We start from the raw sequence: 19,755 nt of genomic DNA, 5'->3' as shown, positions 1-19,755 counted from the left end.
TGGGTGTACTTTTAAGAGCATTTTGTCATTACTACCGTCTGTACCCATGTTTACAAAAGTTCTTCTTAAATGCTGTTCTGGTAACGATGCCGTACCGGCAACACAGACAGCAATTCCTGGCAGATATCCTAGTCCAGAAATACAGACCCCTTCCTTTTGTGGAGTCCTCTACTTTTCAGCTGGAGTACATTTCATATACAGTATTGTTATTTTTATAGTCCCCTTTCTATTACAGATACAGTATCTGGTAACATTTTTCACAATGTTTGCCTCTACAGATAGCAATGCCCCATCAGTGGCTAGAGGGAAACCTTCCTGTTAGTGCCAAATGTGCTGTTTGTGACAAAACCTGTGGCAGTGTCTTACGTCTACAGGATTGGCGGTGCCTTTGGTGTAAAGCAATGGTGAGCAATGAGCAGACTTTTAATTGTACTAGATAATAATCAGCATTTCCAACACGTTGGTGCATTGTGTGCCTGGGCATAAGCATATTGAATGTTTTAATATTTGGGTTCTTGAAAAATGAATGTTGTACAAAACTATTCCATACTTGATCATACCATTTGAACAAGAGTGGGATTTGCGAAAGTAAATATCCATGAAAAAAAGAAACACTTTCCATGCCTATTCTAGAAAAAATATTGTGCGTTTCAATCTCTCTTTTATTGCTGACATTTCAGGCACCCTTTTTTTTTTTTTTGTAACAGCCTGCTGAAATTTTTCTCTAAACAAACATTTGAGATTCAATAGGGAAGATAAAGTCTATGCAGAGCAGACAAATCAGTGTAACAAACTACCATCTTTTTTTTTTTTTTTTTTTGAAGCCTGATTTTCAAAAATCGTAACTTCTATTAAATAAAAAACGAAGGAAAAGACTATTTAATATATTGGTTATGTATTATATTTTTTGGGGAGGCCAAAAGGTGGAATAAAAATTTTAAAACCTACGTCCCATTGTGTCAATACAGAGCTGAGATCAGACAGCACTAAATGTCCCACAATGTTGTTGCTTTTCAGATCATTTTCTAATTGTTATGAAGAATTGTCACATTTTTCTGTATCCAAAGTGTGGCTCTATATACTATGATGGCAAAGATGTATATCTGTACATTACCATATGTTTGTATCTACATGTTTTCCCATTGTAGCCTACTAGCAAAAGTGTGCCCTTTCCAGAATGGGCAAGGTTGGGGATATTTCAAACCTTGCTACAGAAGTGTTTTTGAAAGCAGTATAGTTGACAATAAGTCAGTGTCCAGTATGTGCAGAAGAACAGCGTAGAGGGTATGGCAGTGGACAATATGCATAGGGCAGGAGTGCGGCGGTGTGACAGTGGGCAGCATATGTATAGGAGTGGTGTGTCTGGGGTATGAACAACAGGCAATATGAGGGGAGTGTGGAGTGTATGGCAGCGACCAATATGTGCGGGGCAGGAGTGCAGAAGGTATGACATCAGTTAACGTGTTGAGGAAAGGAGTGTGTGGTATGAAGGCAGGCTGTATGAGCAGAAGAGGAGTGCTTGAGGGATGACAGTAGGCAGTATGAACCTCGAGAGGAATGCAGAGGGTATGACAGTGGGAAGTATAAGTGGGAGAGGAGAGTCGAGGGTAAGACGGTGCCCAGTTTGTGCAGAAGGTACAAGGGTGGGCAGATGGTGGAGGAGAGGAGTATGACGGCAGCCAGTGTGTAGTGTAGTGAGAAGGGGCCAGCCTCCCCATCTTTTCACAAACTAATGGCCCCCTCTCATCCTTAAACATAGTCACAATGCCTCCAACTCCCCAGCTTATCCCATGTACCCCCAGTACTTCCTGTGCAGACACAGCAAAGTGCCCCTTAGATACATCCTTATCTTCAACATTGCAGGCAGTCTTAAGCTATCTTCTTTACCCATGCGCCCTTACCCTTTTCACTACAACTGGTTTTCCGAGCACAGCTCGTGGCATGGATGACGTTTCTTTGCTGCTTTGGCGGAGTGATTCCTCCCTGTGGGGAGGTGGTTGGGGGTGCTGTGCTAGACTGAGACTCTGCTGGTATTGGAGAAGCTGGAGATGGCAGGGGCCCACTGCTGCACCAAAGCCTTGCAGGTTTCCAAAGAAGAATGAACCAATGAGGGTGCTGTGTTGAACCGAGACTTTGCTGGCTCCAAAAGTAGTGGAAGGTGACTGGTGTGCTGTGCCAAGCTGAGGCTTTGCTGGCAGTGAAGAACTTGGAGACATACCAGGTGGTATTTTGAAGCGAGGGTGCTACTGATGTCTGTGGCCCTGCTGATGTTGAATGAGTCCCTGCAGCTCTTTACAATTGTTGCCAAACACTTTGCCTTCAGCTGCCACCAGAAGCAGCTGATCTGAAAGGAGCTAGCATACCTCCAGGACAAGAACAGGGCCAATGGGCACAGCATTAGGGTGAGGAAAGTTCGACGGTGGGCATTGAGGTGGGGGCAAATGATCCTGGATGTGTGCTAACTTAAAAAAAAAAAGAGTTTTATTATGAATACACTGCAATAAAGATTCTATTTTGTGTTGCAGTCAATTGAAATGTAGGCTTTTATTCCTTTTGATACGATGTTCTGCAGGTACATACTGCTTGCAAGGACCAGTACCCTCGGAAGTGTCCACTCGGCCAATGCAAGGTGTCTATAATACCTCCAACAGCACTTAACAGTATAGATTCTGATGGTAAGTACCCAAAGAATGTTGTCTTTTTACCAAGTATTATGTTGCAGTGTTGTAAGGCAGTACAAAACATTTTGTGCGTACTATCTATATATCATCTAGTGTTTTGCACAAAATGTTGCCATCATGCCAGCCATTGCATACTGTGCTTTCATGTAAGATCCTTTCTTAGAATTGCATCCATTCCCTGAAGTGAGGGTGGAACAAGAAAATTATCAGTTTATAACTGAATGATAAGGGATGTGCATAACTTAAAAGAAGATACTGAAGACTGCATAGTTAATGTGTGAACTTTGTATGCATTTTCTTTCTGATGGGTGCTTTTGATACTCGCTGGTCTTTTGTCAATGCAGGCTTGGGAATTCCTTACCAGCAACAGTTTGCTGTCAGTTCTTGTACTTAAAACATGGAGTTATACTTTAAGCATTTTTGGTCCGTATCTCAGGAAATACAGGGCAGTATTTCTAAAATGCAGAATGTTAGGCTGCATTAAATGGCAATAGATCTTTGTATACATTTAATTCATTGTGTATTCAAATGTTACTAAATCTGATTTCTCATTATGCCAGGGTTCTGGAAAGCGACCTGCCCACCCTCCTGTGCCAGTCCGCTGCTTGTATTTGTTAATTCCAAAAGTGGAGACAATCAGGGTGTGAAATTCCTCCGGCGGTTCAAACAGTTGCTTAATCCTGCTCAGGTGTTTGACTTGATGAACGGGGGACCTCATTTAGGGTGAGGACTTTGAAACATATTGTTTCCTTGGACTTAAATGATTCTGTAAACTTCACAAAAAAATGTTTATTGATTTAAACCTGTAATTTCCTTTTCTTTTAGTTTACGATTATTTCAGAAGTTTGATAATTTCCGAATTCTTGTGTGTGGGGGAGATGGAAGTGTTGGCTGGGTTTTGTCTGAGATAGATAAATTAAGCTTACATAAACAGGTCAGTATGTGAAATATCTTTAGATGGTTGAAAAAGCAACACTTCTCTAGATCACTGCATTTATTTGCCCATTTATTTCATACAGCACAGTGCCCATTTACATCTATACAATTAAAATGCATACAGCTGTAACATATTAGTTTGGCTATGTGGTTTTTTGTTTAAATGTTATATTGACATAGCATTTCGCAATTTGTTTTAGGCATGTTTATGAAAGAGAACATCAAATGTGTGCTTGTTCCTGTGTGAATATTGGCTTTTGGCACATGATTGCTGCAGAGATTTACACATTGCTAAAGACACCATAATATATGTTTTAAATGATATTCATTGTAAACAAAACATACTGGGTCTGATCTTCAGGGACTGCTAAATTGATTGGTTAGTATAGAAAAATGTCCATATGTTTGGGGTCCCAAGACAGCAAATACCTAGCAAAAATGGGGTAATAAAAGTGAGACTTGGGAAAAGATCAGGGATGGGGGTTTAACCACAAACAAGTTTCATGAAGTAACCAGATCATGTTTTCCTTCGTGGTTGTGAATGATCTAAAATGATCTATTTATAGAATGATTAAAGTTTGTGTACCTGTCTTGTCCAATCTTTTTCAATCTGTGTTTGTAATTTTAGTGTCAGTTGGGTGTTCTTCCTCTGGGTACTGGAAATGACTTGGCTCGGGTTCTCGGCTGGGGTGGCTCCTGTGATGATGATACACAACTGCCTCAGATTCTGGAAAAATTGGAACGTGCAAGTACAAAGATGCTGGACCGGTAAGTTGCCATTTGTCTTGGGACTATTTTAAAGTTACATTGAAAGAAAATTAAGTTAATACCATGTGCAAGATGTGCATCACTACAAAACCATTATGCTTTAATGTCTTAGGCCTCATCCACACTACCGTACAATACGCTGCGTATTTGCACGTATTGTCCCATATGCAGCATATGCAAATAAATGGCTCCATACACATAGCTGTGTATGGAGCCGTATATTTGCGCTGTGCAGAAACAGAATGGACCCGAGATGCATATACGTGCGTACAGTTCATTGAAATTTCTATTACGAATGATGCATTCTGGTATTGCATATACGCGCGTATACATACGCACATATATGCGCGTATATACGCAATATACAATTTTGCTCTTGCGTTGTGTGTGCATGAGGCCTTATGCTGGATGCTTAAGAGAGGACAATAATAGTAACCGAGCTTGAATGACATGCTTGGCTTAGAAAAATGTGTCAGGTACACATTATTTTATGTAATCTTTATGTAGAAACTCTGACTGGGTATTGTATACTGTGTCTGCCTGGTTTGCTGTTTTTGTCGTATTTTCTGGCTTTCTATATATTTATTTATCAAGAAGCTACCCTAAGATATTATATAATGGATGGAAGAAAGAGTGATTACAAATGAAATACTCAGAGAGTATTAGAAAACTCAGAGATTGTCACAAAATAAATTTGCTTAGAAATCTGTTGTCTGTAGAACTCAAATTTTGGAAACATTCTCTGTCGTATGAGCAATGTTTTTGCTTGACTGTTCCTCCTAAGGAAATCAAATGATCCTGTACCTGGTAGCATTACCTTGTTATTATGTGACATTGTCACATGTATAATTTGCATTTGCGTACACTTTGTGATCTTTTTGGTGGTTAGGATCACACTAGAGTAAACTGGCTAAGGGTGTCTGACTGATGGAAGAGTATTATGGGATAGGAAAGAATAAATAACAGCTTTTCTGAATAGTGAGATTTGCAACAGAGTTATGTACCTGAAAGGAAAACTCCATGTTTAAACTTGTGATCATCCCACACATTCTGTTAAATCATTTTACTTAACTTAGTTTGAGTTCAAATTTGAGAAAACTCCTCTATATATGTGTTATGTGTTCCCATTCACACAGCATGCATTAAACATTTATATATTTCTTGCCTTTTTAGATGTTTCTGGGTGAAGGCCTTTGTGTACTTTCAAGGCTACTATAAGCAGTTTAAAAGTGAAAGTAGAGGGACAAACAGGGGACGGACTGAGCTCCATCTCAAGTCTTCAACCCTTTAAACAGTGTTCAATTCTACTTCTACATTTCAACAGATAATGAAATCTGCCAGCACAGTAAAGACAGTGGTAACTAGAGTAAACAGAACTTCCTGCAGAACCCTCCTGCACATTAAATAGGGGGAAGCTAGGAAGGATTTTTGAACAAGTAAAAAGCACTTTAAAAAAGTTCAACTTCATCTCATTCATTAAAGTGTATTTCCACTTTTGCAGCCGAATTGGGATAACACCTACTTTATATTTGTTATATGTTCCCATTCACAAAAAAAATCATAAGAAAAATTAAACTGTTTTTACTTGGGTTAGAGTTTAAGGGTTAACATTTCTACTGGCTTATCTTTCTTTGCAATGTTAGGAGAGGCTGTGAGGGGTCTGAGGTGGTTTGTCCATTGTATGTTTATTAAGTGAATGAGAGAAACACAATCCTCAAATTTCAGTCCTAAGCCTTTCCATTAGGACAGACCGAGATTGTGCTGAGAAAAACCTGTAAAACCTGTAATCGGCCATCTTGCCTGCTTTAGCAAAAAAATCTAAAAGGTATTAAATATTTGGTAGTTTTGGCTGTAAGGTCTTTCAGATGGCTCTGTGACCCGCTTTCTTTGCATTTTGCTCTGTTGTTTTTTCTTTTGAGCATTCTGTAGTATAGAATCCTTTAGTCCTGTGTCACTCATTAGCTATAGAGAAAATGTGATTTTCTTTTTTGCCTATTGAGAAACATAGGAGTTCAGAAACTACTGGGTTATATGCTGCTGCCTACAGAACGTTTATACATTGGCAAAAATGATTTAAAGGCCAGCCCCCATTTAATCTCGCCTCCAAACTTCATGGCTCAACTAAGTGTCTTAGGAGGTTGGACACCTTTTCCTCAGCTCTGCTGAAAAAAATCCTGACCCATTTTTTTTTTAAGTCTAATTTTTTCTTTCTTTATTTTTTCTCCATCAAAATACTTGGTACACCGTTTATATTTTTTGCCATAACTTCAATCAAGATTTTAATAGAATGCTGCTTGAGCTACACAGCAGTTATCTGGATGGCTGTATGCTCATCACAGCTTTAGAGGCTGTATTGGAATCCCACTGGACTTGAAGAATGCAGGGCTTGCCTGTGCCTTTCTGGCTTGCCTTTCACTTTTAAACTGCCTTGCCTGTGACCTTTGGGCACTGGGCTCTACATTGTACCAGATGTCTGTGGACATTGTTGGCAGTAGCGTGTTCTTCAGGTCCAGAGCTGTGGCACAGCTTCCCCAGAAACATGTCTGGACAGCTCACATAACTTGGCAGGTGATATACCGGTGTACAACCTGTTTAGGAGGGGTCGGGTCGGTCGTTGATTGGCCAAATGGAGCCGCTCACTCAACCAAGGCTTGCTGTTGCCTTGGGGTTGTCTTCAACTCCTAAGGTCCTTTACCATGACCTTTTGGGGTATTTTCCAGATACTTTTCTATCGTGATTATACGATACAAGATTTTAATGGGTAGCCTAGATATCCCTACTCCTTCTTGGATGCTTAATTCCCTGATGCCTAGGTCAAAGTTTGTGGCTTGGGTCTTTTGTCATCCTTAAACCACCTGTTCTTACTCTGTTGAGTATTCTTGTTGTCACTAAGTTCTCCCCATTTGGGAGGTTATATTGCTCCACCTGTTGGTAGTTGCTTGGATCACAACTTCTGTGGTTGTGGGCTTTGTGTTATTTCCTTTTGCAGTGATTCTTGCCCTGGTCCAAGCATTCAGCTGATCCTATGTGACCTCCCTTGCGTCGTCGGCAGTTCCCATGTTCTGAAGGGAACATCACCTCCCCTGGTTCTTATTTGTGTGTTAGTCCATCTGGCCATTGCAGATGGCTCATGTTCCTTTCCTAAATTCATCAGTGGCTGTTGCCACCACTCGGTTGGACTGCTTTTGTTTCTGAATTTCTGTGTCCCTTAATGGCCGATAAAGAAAATACGATTTTTCTAGGAGATCATTGATAGACACAGGTCCAAAAGAGGGGGTCTCTGTTTTTTTGGCCTATGTGCTGTTCACATAATTGAGGCATAATGTTTGGAGGTGGGGTTGTACAGGGCCTGTAACCCAATTGTTTCTTCCTAAATCCTGTGTCCTTCAGTGGACTCCAAGAAAAAGATTTTATGGCAGGTACAAAAACCTTATTTTTTGTACTCTGATTATCATTGAGGGACACTGCTCCCTCTCGTCTTTTGGGACAGCGTCTTACCATGGCTTTTTATGCTGTAAGAACTTTGGCGTTTCCTAGTGTACTACTGCTTGCTACATCTGAGCATGCTACTAATTCTATGATGACCATATGTACTTGGTGTGATAATATAACATTACCTAGTACATTGTATGAGACTACTGTAACCTATTGGCTTTAAGATTCACACCTGTGTACAAATGTCTTTTTTTGTTTAAAGGAGAACTATGAGGCGAGTGCATTTCACTCACCTCATAGTTCTAGGCAACCTGTGACAATGAGACTGTCACAGGTCGGCTCAGTAGATCGGGAGGTGAGCAAACATATAACTGCGTTCACTCCCCTCTCGATCCTGTCACGGCTCTCTCCCGTGACAGGGGGAGGGGCTGGATTCCCCCCTCCCCGCTCCGATCTGCCAGCGCTGACTGGGGGAACGGACGGGGGAGGGGGCGGGTACAGCTGGCTCTCCCTCTAGATAGGCAGAGCCAGCTGTCAGTCAAGCAGCTGGGCGGATCCCGGCATAATTGTTGGGATCCGCTTCAGCTGCGGCGTCTCAGTATACCGCGAGCTACAGCTCGCGGTATACTGAGCTTTGGGTGACGGGAGGACGCTAGTTTGAGTCCTCCCGTTACCCTAAGGAGAACTATGGGGAAAAGCCTTAACCCCATAGTTCTCCTTTTAAAGAAAACCCAATAAAAATGATTAAATATAAAATTCAGATAAAGATGGAGTTGCACTTTTTAAAATGTACATGAATTCTATAGGGTAATAGTAGCTTTATACTTGGATCATCTTCGCTGTGAGCTGTGATTCTTCTGTTTTTGTGATGGTCGTTTTGTAATAGAATTATTATTGTTAATGTTAAATAGAACATTTCTCTTTAATTTCCACAAGAAGTGCTGACGGAATAGTAAATTATAGGCTTAATATATAAGCTGGTTTTATAAATGGTAATAAGTCATTTTTAGACCTTCATTTGTTCTGGATGAAAGTCTTGTTGCACTGCTCTTTTTTTCAGTATTGCTTGTAGTCCTTTACTTTGTGGTCCACAGTGGTTTCTTCCTGCCTTCTGATTTCCATTTTATATTATTATTCTCTTTCTGTTTTTCACATTCTTTACAGAAATTGAGCTTGTCTGAAAAGTAAAAGCCATCTGATGAATAATTGAGTTGTTTACATTGTTTGTTGCTGTTTTAGTTGAGTGTTATTGATTTTTTTTGTGGTCATATATAGCTGTTGTAGACTGCTACAAAGCAAATCTTTTATCAGTACTAACAGTAGATCTGAAAAAGTTTTCGGACACTTGTATTGTTTTTGCTTGGCGCTGTCATTTAATTAAATGTAGGCCTTCAATTTATTGTTCTCTTGTTTGAGGGACATCCTGTGTTTGTTGGGAATTGCCTCACCAGAGCCATTCTGCTTTATCACATTCTGGCTGATCTGATTTAAAGTGCAGTTCCACTTTTGCAGGCAAATTGGGATGACACCTATTTTATGTTTTGTGTTCCCGATTTACATAACATAACTTAAAAAATTGCCGCTAACATTTAAAAATGTTTTATACTTGCTTAAAAATCCTACCTAACCTTCCTATGTGTTATTTGAAGGAGGGGGTTGTGCAAAGTTATGTTTAACCACGTCTCGTTATCAGTTGTAAACTAGATTTGAACACTGTCTGTCCTAACAAAGGGTTAAAGCCTTTGAGGCATTGTGTTCTAATGAGAGGAAGCTCAGTCTGTCACTATAGTTTCACTCTCGCACTACTACTCAGAGTAGGTTGGCATCTGCACAAAAGTCTTCACCAAAAGAAAAAAAAAGAGCTAAAAGGTAAGAAAAGAAAACTTTTTTGGGGTATGTTGTGTGAATGGGAACACGCAACAAACATACAGAGAGGTTTTCTCAAATTTGACTGCAAAAGTGGAACTACACTTTTTAAAATCAGTGCCTCACCTCTACTTGTTCCAGGATTGCTTTAGGACATTAGGAGACACAGGGGGAGCTCGCATTGTTCAGCTCAATCTACCTGCCCAAAAAACCTCTTTAGAGTGTTATTGTGTTGTACTAAAGAGAGAGCATATCTTATAGGCCAACATTTATCAAGAACAGCAAGCATTCTGACCCTCCCATTAGCTAGCTTTAGGGATTCAAACCTGTGTTAAAAATGTGTGCAATAATAAAAGGGAAAGATCACCTACGCTTTTTAACTCAACAAATGATTTGATAATGAATAGTATCAGTTCAAGAGTAATCAAGATACTATTTCATCTCTGAAGTAGCTGCAGTGATCCACAGCTAAAATGAGAAAAACTGTCCGTGGGACAATTACAGTCCGTATGTTGTTCAAAGCTGAGATTTGTGTAAAAATCATAGGAAAACCCTTCTCTGGAACACAAATCCCACAGAAAATTGTAAGGGCTGAGGATAGGATGGATAGAGACAGTTACATAGTATTTGAGGTTGAATAAAGACATTAGTCCATCAAGTCCAACCTATTAGGATCTCATTCTAGGAGTACCTGTACCCCTGTATATTACGGTCCCTTAAGAAATCGTCCAAAAGTTTCTTGAACAATTCCACATTCTTTGCTGAAATCACCGCCTGTGGCAGTGAGTTCCAGACCCTAACTGATCTTACTGTGAAGAACCCCCTTCGCCCCTTGTGCTGGAATTTTTTTCCACCAAATTTTAGGTGGTGGCCTCTAGTTTTTGTAATGGAGTTAATTTTAAACAGTTTATCGCTAATGTTGCTACCACCATTGAACATTTTGTACATGGAGATCATATCCCCCCTTAATCTCCTCACCTCCAATGTGAACATGTTTACATTTAGTAGCCTTGTCTCGTAGCTCTGGTCCTCCATACCCCTAATTAGTTTGGTTGCCCTCCGCTGGACTTTTTCCAACTCAAGGACATCTTTTCTTAGTACTGGTGACCAGAACTGGACCGCGTACTCCAGATGAGGTCGAACCAATGATCTATAAAGTGGCAAAATTATAGACTTTTCCCTGCAATACATCCCCTTTTTAATACAGGACAAGACCCTGCTAGCTTTGTTTTACAGCAGCCTGGCACTGCAAACTACCTTTCAGTTTGTGGTCTACAATGACCCCCCAAATCCTTCTCCATTTCTGACAAATGCAGGGTAATTCTAAAGACGCATGAGAGGAGTTGGCCTTCAAGCAGAACATCAGCCCTAAGGCCTGGTTCACACCTGGGCGTTTTACAGTGCGTTCCTACACGCTGTAAAACGCTCAACTTGTGAAAACCAATAATTGCCTATGGGCATGGTTCCCACCTGAGCGTATTTCAGCGCGTAGGAACGCTCTGAAAAATGCCCTACGCCCAAAGAAGTACAGGAGCTTCTTTGGAGCATATTTTCTGCGCATATCCATTAGGATACAGCAGGATAGCCCTCGAAAACGCGCATTTGTCGCGCGTTTGTTACCCCAAATCGTGGTAAAAATGCACAGCACGAAACAAGTCAGCCCCCAAATCTCAAACTTAGGAACTGTAGTGAGACGTGAAAGTTCCTGTTCACCAACCGTTCTCCATCCAGCCTAATAGAGTTTTAGTAATGTTGACAAGAATATTGAGCAAAATTTGTAGAATCTACACATGCAAAGCTGTTGGAGACTTATCTTTAAAGTCTCTGGCTGGTTTTGCATGTCTGCCTTCTAAAGATGCTAAGATGTTTATCACCTTCAAAGCTATGAGTATTTTTCCTAAAATTCTAATAAGATATTTAATTAAAGTTTGTAGTACTAAAAGATATGAAATATGTATACCTGTATACTGTATATGTACTCTTATGTTTATCCGGTGAAAGTAGTAAATGCTTAGACACCAGATAATGTCTGTGTATTGCAGATGGAGTATAATGTCATATGAGCTGAAATTACCTTCAAAGGTATCTATTCTTCCTATATCTCCAGAAGAGGAGTCTGACGAGGTTAGTACATGCTGTTCTGCCAACAATACACTGTCTGAAGTTGAATTTGTAAGTAACAAAGAACTTTGCTATTAGGTTTAACAATTTCTGCAAATTTTGAAGTGAAACTATACTTTTGCTCATGCAAAGCAAAGCATCAGGTTCACTTTAATGCTGGGCACTGCAGCAGTATATGCTTGCTATCCCTTCATTGGCCTACCACTCCAGTCACCTGTGGGAGTGTGGAGAAGAATCTTTGAAGTCATGACGTGATTCAGGAATGATTAAACCCCCAAGAGATTTTTCTTACATGTAATACACACTCATAAAGTCTATGGGGTGGAGTTTCCCTACAAACTTCTCAGTTAGCTATTTCCTGGTCTGTGACGTCTTCAGATTAGGCAAATTGCACACGATACATGCTGAATAAATGTAGGGTTGTCATTAAAATGTATCTCTCCGGTGAAAATTTCCAAAATTAGGTGTGTCATTCAAGGCCGTCTCCCACACACAGCTTGTTTTCATCTCCATTATTCTGTAATTTTTTTGTTATATAGAAAAATGCATACAGATCAAATGGCACCTTCTTTCTAGTTTCAGATATCTGCATATGAAGACTCAGTGGCAACCCATCTGGCTAAGATTCTGAATTCAGACAAGCATTCTGTAGTCATATCCTCTGCAAAGTGAGTGACTGGTCACACTGTCACTTTGGGCACTCATTGGGCTTCTTATGTATTGGTTTTCCATAGCTTACAAAGGCATTACACTGGTGGGAGTTTATTCCTGTTTGTGCGTTAAAGTAATGTTCAATACGGCTGTGGAAAAAAGGTGTTTTGTAAGTGAGATCCTCTACAGTTATACTTAAAGCTGACCTTTACCCCCTTTGACTAAAAATCACATCAGAATACAGCTCTGCATTCTGATATGAGATCATTTTGCATTCATTAGCTAAACATATTTTTATTTGATTTACAATTTCCTTTTTTCTATTTCCTGGTCAACTTTGGCACAAATGATGTAATTGTGTCCAAGCATTGCATTCTGGGAAGGTTACATCAGCAGAGCATTGCTGGGAAATCTCATCTGTATTCCCACGAGATCTCAGTGAAAGGCAATTTTCTCCCCGGAGATGATATGCATGGTCACACGTCCTAGTCACATGTGCCAGATTTTCAGGAAGTAAAGGGAGAGGGATAGATTGCCATTACTAAACATTTCTAACAGTGCCTTTGTTGTGTTTTTGAAGATTTGGGCAAAGTTCCTCTTTAGCTGCTTGTAAATGTGAAAATTGTATGATTGGCATGAAATTGTTTTGCAAAAATAGGCCTTGATACATGCATAGTGCATTCCACATCTCACTGCGTAAACGTGTACAATGTATGCAGTCATCATTTTAACCCTTTCGCTGCCACCGACGTATGTCATGTCGCTGGCAGCGGGCCCCTTTTAAACAGACTCCCGGTGGTTGAACTGGCTACACTGGAAGCGGCTCTGGCGGGTGAGCTGTCACCAGATCGCTTCCACAGGCCGGTGAAGTGCTTGTAAGCCCCTTTATATAATAGCAATTAAGTAAAGTAAAAAAAAAATAAGATTAACAAATAATACTAAAAAAAACGTTTAAAGTCCCCCGGCCAAGCGAGCAGGTACTATCGTAAACACATGTCTGTTGCGTCTACGTAAACAAATGGCGATTACACTACACATGTTAGGTATTGCCGCGTGCGCCAGAGTAATAGCAATAATTCTCGGGCCAATATTCACGGATATCTCTAAACTGATGACCTGTAGGGGCTTTTACAGCATCACCTGTGGACAATTTGGGCTGTGGTATTTTGTCACCGTTTCACAGATGCACACAACTTTAACATGGGCATGTGGGGTATCTTTTTACTCATCCTAACCTAATCTTTTATGTTTTACAAAAAAAATGGGTATTGTGCTTTTTACTTAAGTGCATTTTTTACTACATTTTTGAGCTTGATAAAGAGTTGCGCTAATATCATGAGGCGTAAAAATTTGCTACTGCCACCATTTTATTCTACAGTGTCTTTGCTTTCAGAAAATTATATAATTGGGTGTTTTTAAGTAATTTTCAGCTTTAAAATGTGTATTATTACGTGTGCAAAAAAAGGCCTTGGCAGCGAAAGGGTTAAGCCTCATAGTAAATATGGGTTCATCTAAATATACTGCACTGCATTCTTGATTTTTTTGTTTTTATAGATGTGTTTATGTACCTTAGAGGCCCCCATGATACATTAGTATGAGGGATAGAGCATACTGCTTAATTGTTAACGTGGTGATGTTTGTTTAGCAGAAGTGCTCCATTATGGCAAAATGAGCTATACTGTTGAACCTGTTCTGTATATAAAAATAATGCGTGTAGAGCAATAATGATTGGCATTTAAAGGCAATCTTTTCTCGTGTTTCCTCCTGCAGGGTTTTGTGCGAGACAGTGAAAGACTTTGTTGCAAAGGTTGGGAAAACCTATGAAAAGCCAATGGAAAATTCAGAGGAGGCAGAAGCAATGGCAATAAAGGTAACTGTAAATTGGTATTTTTAAAATAAAAGCCCTTTCATGCTGCCTATAGGCATTGTAGATGTTTAAAACATGTGCACACTGAAAATGTTCTGCATATCTTTGTATATACTGATGTTTCATTTTACATTTAACTTGTATTTAAAATCTTTCAATAATTAGATTTTATTGATGCAATATGTTTAGTGGGAAGCAGCAAATAGCCATCTTGTTAGTTAACTCTTTTGAAATTTCTTTTAAAATAGTAAGAAAAGATTTTGTTATTTACAGGCTGTTTCAGATACTTAAAGTGTATCCAAACCCAAAATCAAAACTTTTACATATTGCAGCTCACCATCACTAAGGCCTTGTTTACACCGTAAGCATGTGCGTTCCAGAGCGGTAGCTGCTGGAACGCACTGCGATCGCTGAGAAGCTTCCCCTTGTGTTTTGGGGAGGGGGCGTGGCGGTGCATTGTATTATATAAAATAGGGCTTGTGGTGCGTTCCAGCAGCTACCGCTCTGGAATGCACACACTTTCGGTGTGAACAAGCCATTAGATGTAATGGCTGCATTGGTTTTCTTCTTCCTTTTTTTTTGTTTTAGGCTTTTTTCCCCCTTTATTTTCACCTGGTGATTCGACCAGTAACACACTTCCTGTATCAAGATGGGGAGGTAGTGTTAGGTGTACTGGCAGTTTTAGATGGATTTGACTGACACATGAAAACAAAACTCCAGCTAACACTTTTTAGGCAGTTACAGCAACAGGTTTTTTTCTAAAAAAAATTAAGAACAAAATAAAGGGAAAAAAGTCTAAGAAAAACTAATGCAGGGATCATATCTAAGGAATGGTAGGCTGCAGTATATTACATTTATTGGGGGGGTTTAGATAAGGAAATATAATTTAATCATTTTGGAACACACTAATTACCACATGGGAAAACTGTTGTTGAAATGTCCAGGTTTAGCTTGCTAAATCAGTGGCTTACTATAGTGCTAATCATTGGATTTATAAGAACATAATTCTACTGTCTTTCATTATCACAGAAAGTTCCAGGTTGAATTTGAGTATACCAAATATGTACAAAATAATCTTGCGCCAATACAGGTCAACTGCCTGCTGCCTACACTAAATATATAAGTGAATGACCAACAAATACTAGAACAGTGCTGCCCTAAATATCTATATCTCCTAAGCACAAAAATCACAACGTACAGATATGCATTCCTCTTCAAATGTGAAATAAAGTGAAACCAAGTGAAAAAAATTGCTAAAAACAATGTATTGTCAAGTGTCACATCCACTAAATCAAATCAATGTGAATATCCATACGCTGTGAATTAAATTACTATCAAATGAAAGTAAAGAATACAACAAAAACCAATAATATCCCTTTAAATGTTCTTCTTAAATAGCAATTGAGTCCATAGACAAGTCAATTCAATTAGTGACAGGTTTCCACTACTCCTGTGCCCGCCCTATTGTGTTCCACCAATCCACCACTCCCCACGCATGAACACCCCTTCCCAAACAGTCTGGTCACCTCCTTCTCAGACCTCTCTTACAAAGGTCTGAATGTGCACTCTTGTTATATTTAATTCCACAATTCACTCTTTTCCCTCTTTAGTTGGCAAGAAACGGTCCTCTTCTTGTGCATATTACTTATGCAAAGGATAAATAGAGAACATAGTGCATACAAGTAGATAAAAGGTTTTATTAAAATGACTCGCATTAGCAAGTAAGATCGCATTTAAAAGCAAACAGCAGGAAGCTTTGAAGTGTCTCTCAGCATGAATAACCCCATCCACCTCAACCCGCTCGTTAAACTCTCTCCCACCCGCTCCTCCCACAGCAAGAATTAAGTCCAGCCTTAGCTCATGGTAAGAAGCGGCAGACAGCAGATTCCACCGCATTTGGCCGATTCCTCTGTCCCGCCCTATGTGCATTACGTCAAATACTATGTGACTTCATTAGCGGCACGTCAGAGGAAGCGGAGCTCAGAATACAAATACTTCACTGTTGCCATAGTGAAAGTGTAAGCAATCAGTATCTCGCACAGAGCACCTTGCCGGCAAACCACAATCCTAACCACATCATCTACACAGTTTTTAACATGATGCAAAGGTTAAAGCAGCAGATCAATAAGTAACATTAGTCAATTATACAATAATCACTTAATGGTTCATCTGAAGACTTAAAAATATACAATACTACTAAACGAAAGTGGCTCTCACTAAAACGCTGCCCCCCCCCCCTTTCAAAGGATGGCACATTGGAGGGCTGCCCTCTCTTGGGAGGTTTGTTGTGGTGCCATATTCCATTTTTTAATAATGGATTTAATGGTGCTCCGTGGGATGTTCAAAGTTTTGGATATTTTTATAACCCAACCCTGATCTGTACAACTTTGTACCTGACCTGTCTGGAGAGCTCCTTGGTCTTCATGGTGCCGCCTGATTGGTGGTGCCCCTTGCTCAGTGGTGTTGCAGACTCTGGGGCCTTTCAGAGCAGGTGTATATATACATAGATCATGTGACACTTAGATTGCACACAGGTGGTCTTTATTTGACTTATTATGTGACTTCTGAAGGTGATTTCACTTCACCATTTTGGACTATTTTGTGTAAGCAATCCAAATAGAAATCCATTTTAATTCCAGGTGGTAATGGTATTTGGATATTAACCTGTTGCTGTTCCTCAAATTTGAGCTCAGACAGTGTCTCAGTAACCACATATATATGGAGGCACACAAATGGAACCAACCAGATCAAATGTAATATAATTTTAAAATTTAAGACATTCTGAAGTACAACTCAGTTTATTTCAGTATTTGCTGTCTCCTAGCTCCTTTCGTGTAACTCTTGGTATTTGATAAATGCTATCCTGAGTAAAAGAGCTGTAATTTCATCTATTAACCCCTTCATCACTATCTAGTTTTGTAGCTGTTATTCTCTTCTAGTCAGCTAATTACTATCTATCTTTGTATTCTAGTGTTCGACACTGAATGAGAAGCTTGATCTGCTGCTTCAGACTCTCCATGTAGAAGCGCAAGCTGCTCCATTGTTGACGCACTTAACACCGCCAATCGTTGAGGAAGAGGTGGAGGAGGAATTCTCAAGTGAAGATTCCCTATCTGAGTGCAAGGAGCATTTAGCAGACAGTATTGCAAAGTCTTCCACACAAAAGCTCTTCAAACCACGAGAGCAGTTAATGCTGCGAGCCAACAGCTTAAAAAAAGCAGTCAGGCAAATCATAGAACAAGCTGAAAAAGGTGGGTGGGTTGTTTTGTCTTGACTCCTAAATTGCAATATGTCACACTGTCTATGTTTATTTATTTTATATTACAGTAATCCTGGTATATTCTTCTTTTTCTGACCATTACTGCTGCTAGAAAAGGTCCTTGTGACCATTGGTTCTTTACTAATGATGTCATTAATTCCAGAATGTATATGTATGGGATATAACCAGAATATTCAGTTCAGAAAGGTTGCAGATTTTAAATGAAATATCTAATTTTTAGGTGCATATACCCCAAGCGTCTTTTCTTTGTGTTCATTGTCAGTTCCCCTTGCCTAATTAATAAGCAGCACATTAATCATGGACAGATTTAGTCTTGTAAAAAAAAATGCTGAGATTTCCATTTTTTTTAATGTTTACAGCAGCTTCCTTTAGCTACCTAAAATTCAAGTGGTTTTGTGTAACCACGTTTGTATATTTTTTTCATGATATCATTCGTCTGGATATTTGAGATGCTAACACAAAAGACCTTATGGTGTCTTGTCTTTTTCCCTATAAAATTGTGCTTGTGTGAACCACACCTGGCTGTGCCCAGGGTGTGTCAATGTGAAATGTTTCCTATGCTGCACATTTAAAGGTTCTTGCAGCCTGAGGGAGTGGATACAATTTGGTTCAGTCCTGACATTTTGTGGCATTTCAGTCGCAGTAACAGCTATAAAAAATGTACTCACCTGATGAGGTGTTTTTTTGTGACAGTAAGGCAATGTATTGTCCTTTTAGTGGTGGATGAGCAAAATGCACACACTGAGGAGCAAGAAAACCAGGCTGCAGAGGAGTACAGAAAAGAATTAGAAGATTCAAAAGAAGAAGAGAAGGACGAGGACACCAAGGAATTTGATAGCTCATCAGGTCAGGATTACATTATGAAACCAAAATAACTTTTCTCAATTTGCATGCATCCTGTATATTTTTAAATGCAATCACTCTTGGTTTGTTATTTTTATAACTGGTATTGTGTCTTCTTTCCTTTTGGGAAACCGACGTTCTCAAATCTTAGTTTGTCAGTGTTTATACTATTATGACTCAAGTTCAAGACTGTTTTGTTCAAAGAAATAGTCAAAGCGTCAAAATCATCTGTATATTATAATAGGCTTTCCCATTATTGTCGACTTCCAGTATTGTAATATCTCATGGTGCAGTAACATTAGACTCGATATAGGAAAGGATCAATGCGAGGTTACACATATCCTGCTTTTAGGCCCAGTATTACCAGAAAATAAACAGTTTGTTACAGGGATCTTGACCACCTCTCAGTAATTTGTGGCTAAAACATATTTAAAAGTGACACTAAACTCAGGAGTTAAAACTTTAAAATGCATTCAAGTACCTTAACTATTACCAAAAATGTAACTCATCTCTGCATCACTCAGCTGTAGATCCTCAAATCATCTCTGAATTCATACTGACACTGTCCTTCCTTCTGGAGGGCGGCTACTGTTGGTCCCCATGGTCTCTGTGTGTGTTGTAATGTAGCCACCGCTCCAAGCTCACTCGAAGAGTGAGCTTGGAGCGGTGGCTATTTTACAACACACACAGGGACCCTAGGGAACAAAAGTAGCCAGCCTCCAGAAGGAAGGACAGTGTCAGCATGAATTCAGATGTGATTTGAGGATCTGCAGCTGATTGACACACAAATAAGATACATTTTTCTTAATAGTTGAGGTACTTGAATGCATTTTTAAGATTTAACTCCTGAAAAAAATAAGTCAAGGCAACTGGACTTGCTGTATTTTTCTTGAAGACTTTTCACTGGACATCTGACCAGAGTTCTGAATTGAGAAAGCTGGTTGGATGTCCAATGAAAAGTCTTGAAAGAAAAATACAGCAAGACCAGTTGCCTTGACTTATTTTTTACAGATATACCATGACCTGGATGAATAAGAACCTTCACAGACATTTAACTCCTGAGTTAAGTGTCACTTTAAGACAAACTCTCTTATTTTTTCTTTGTGGTTGCAAAGTATTGTCTGCTGTATTATTCATGTGTGCTGAAAAACACATACTGTACTTGCACTGGTCCTTTTGGAATCTTATTGCAACTTTTCTTGTATTAAATGTAAAATATATATATTTAAAAAAAAAATCAATGCGTTATCCATGCTTCGGTAGGAATTTGTAAAAAAAAAAAAAAACTGAACTTGAATATTGTCTGT

The 19,755-nt window shown here is 39.4% G+C and overlaps 1 protein-coding gene across 1 annotated transcript in view; it reads left to right on the top strand.

Annotated features, from left to right (window-relative positions):
• Window positions 1-19,755, top strand: part of DGKH (diacylglycerol kinase eta) — a 172,140-nt gene that overhangs the window by 113,094 nt on the left and 39,291 nt on the right. The window contains exons 7-16 of the mRNA XM_018560473.1: window positions 279-404; window positions 2,573-2,675; window positions 3,242-3,404; window positions 3,507-3,615; window positions 4,246-4,385; window positions 11,729-11,810; window positions 12,384-12,475; window positions 14,229-14,328; window positions 17,297-17,576; window positions 18,323-18,439. Of these exons, the coding sequence (XP_018415975.1) occupies window positions 279-404; window positions 2,573-2,675; window positions 3,242-3,404; window positions 3,507-3,615; window positions 4,246-4,385; window positions 11,729-11,810; window positions 12,384-12,475; window positions 14,229-14,328; window positions 17,297-17,576; window positions 18,323-18,439 (1,312 nt within the window). The remainder of the gene's footprint in view (window positions 1-278; window positions 405-2,572; window positions 2,676-3,241; window positions 3,405-3,506; window positions 3,616-4,245; window positions 4,386-11,728; window positions 11,811-12,383; window positions 12,476-14,228; window positions 14,329-17,296; window positions 17,577-18,322; window positions 18,440-19,755) is intronic.

This window comes from Nanorana parkeri, unplaced genomic scaffold (assembly GCF_000935625.1).
Source record: "Nanorana parkeri isolate BGI_ZX_2015 unplaced genomic scaffold, ASM93562v1 scaffold457, whole genome shotgun sequence".
NCBI lineage: Eukaryota > Metazoa > Chordata > Amphibia > Anura > Dicroglossidae > Nanorana > Nanorana parkeri.
This window is presented reverse-complemented; position numbering and strand designations above follow the sequence as displayed.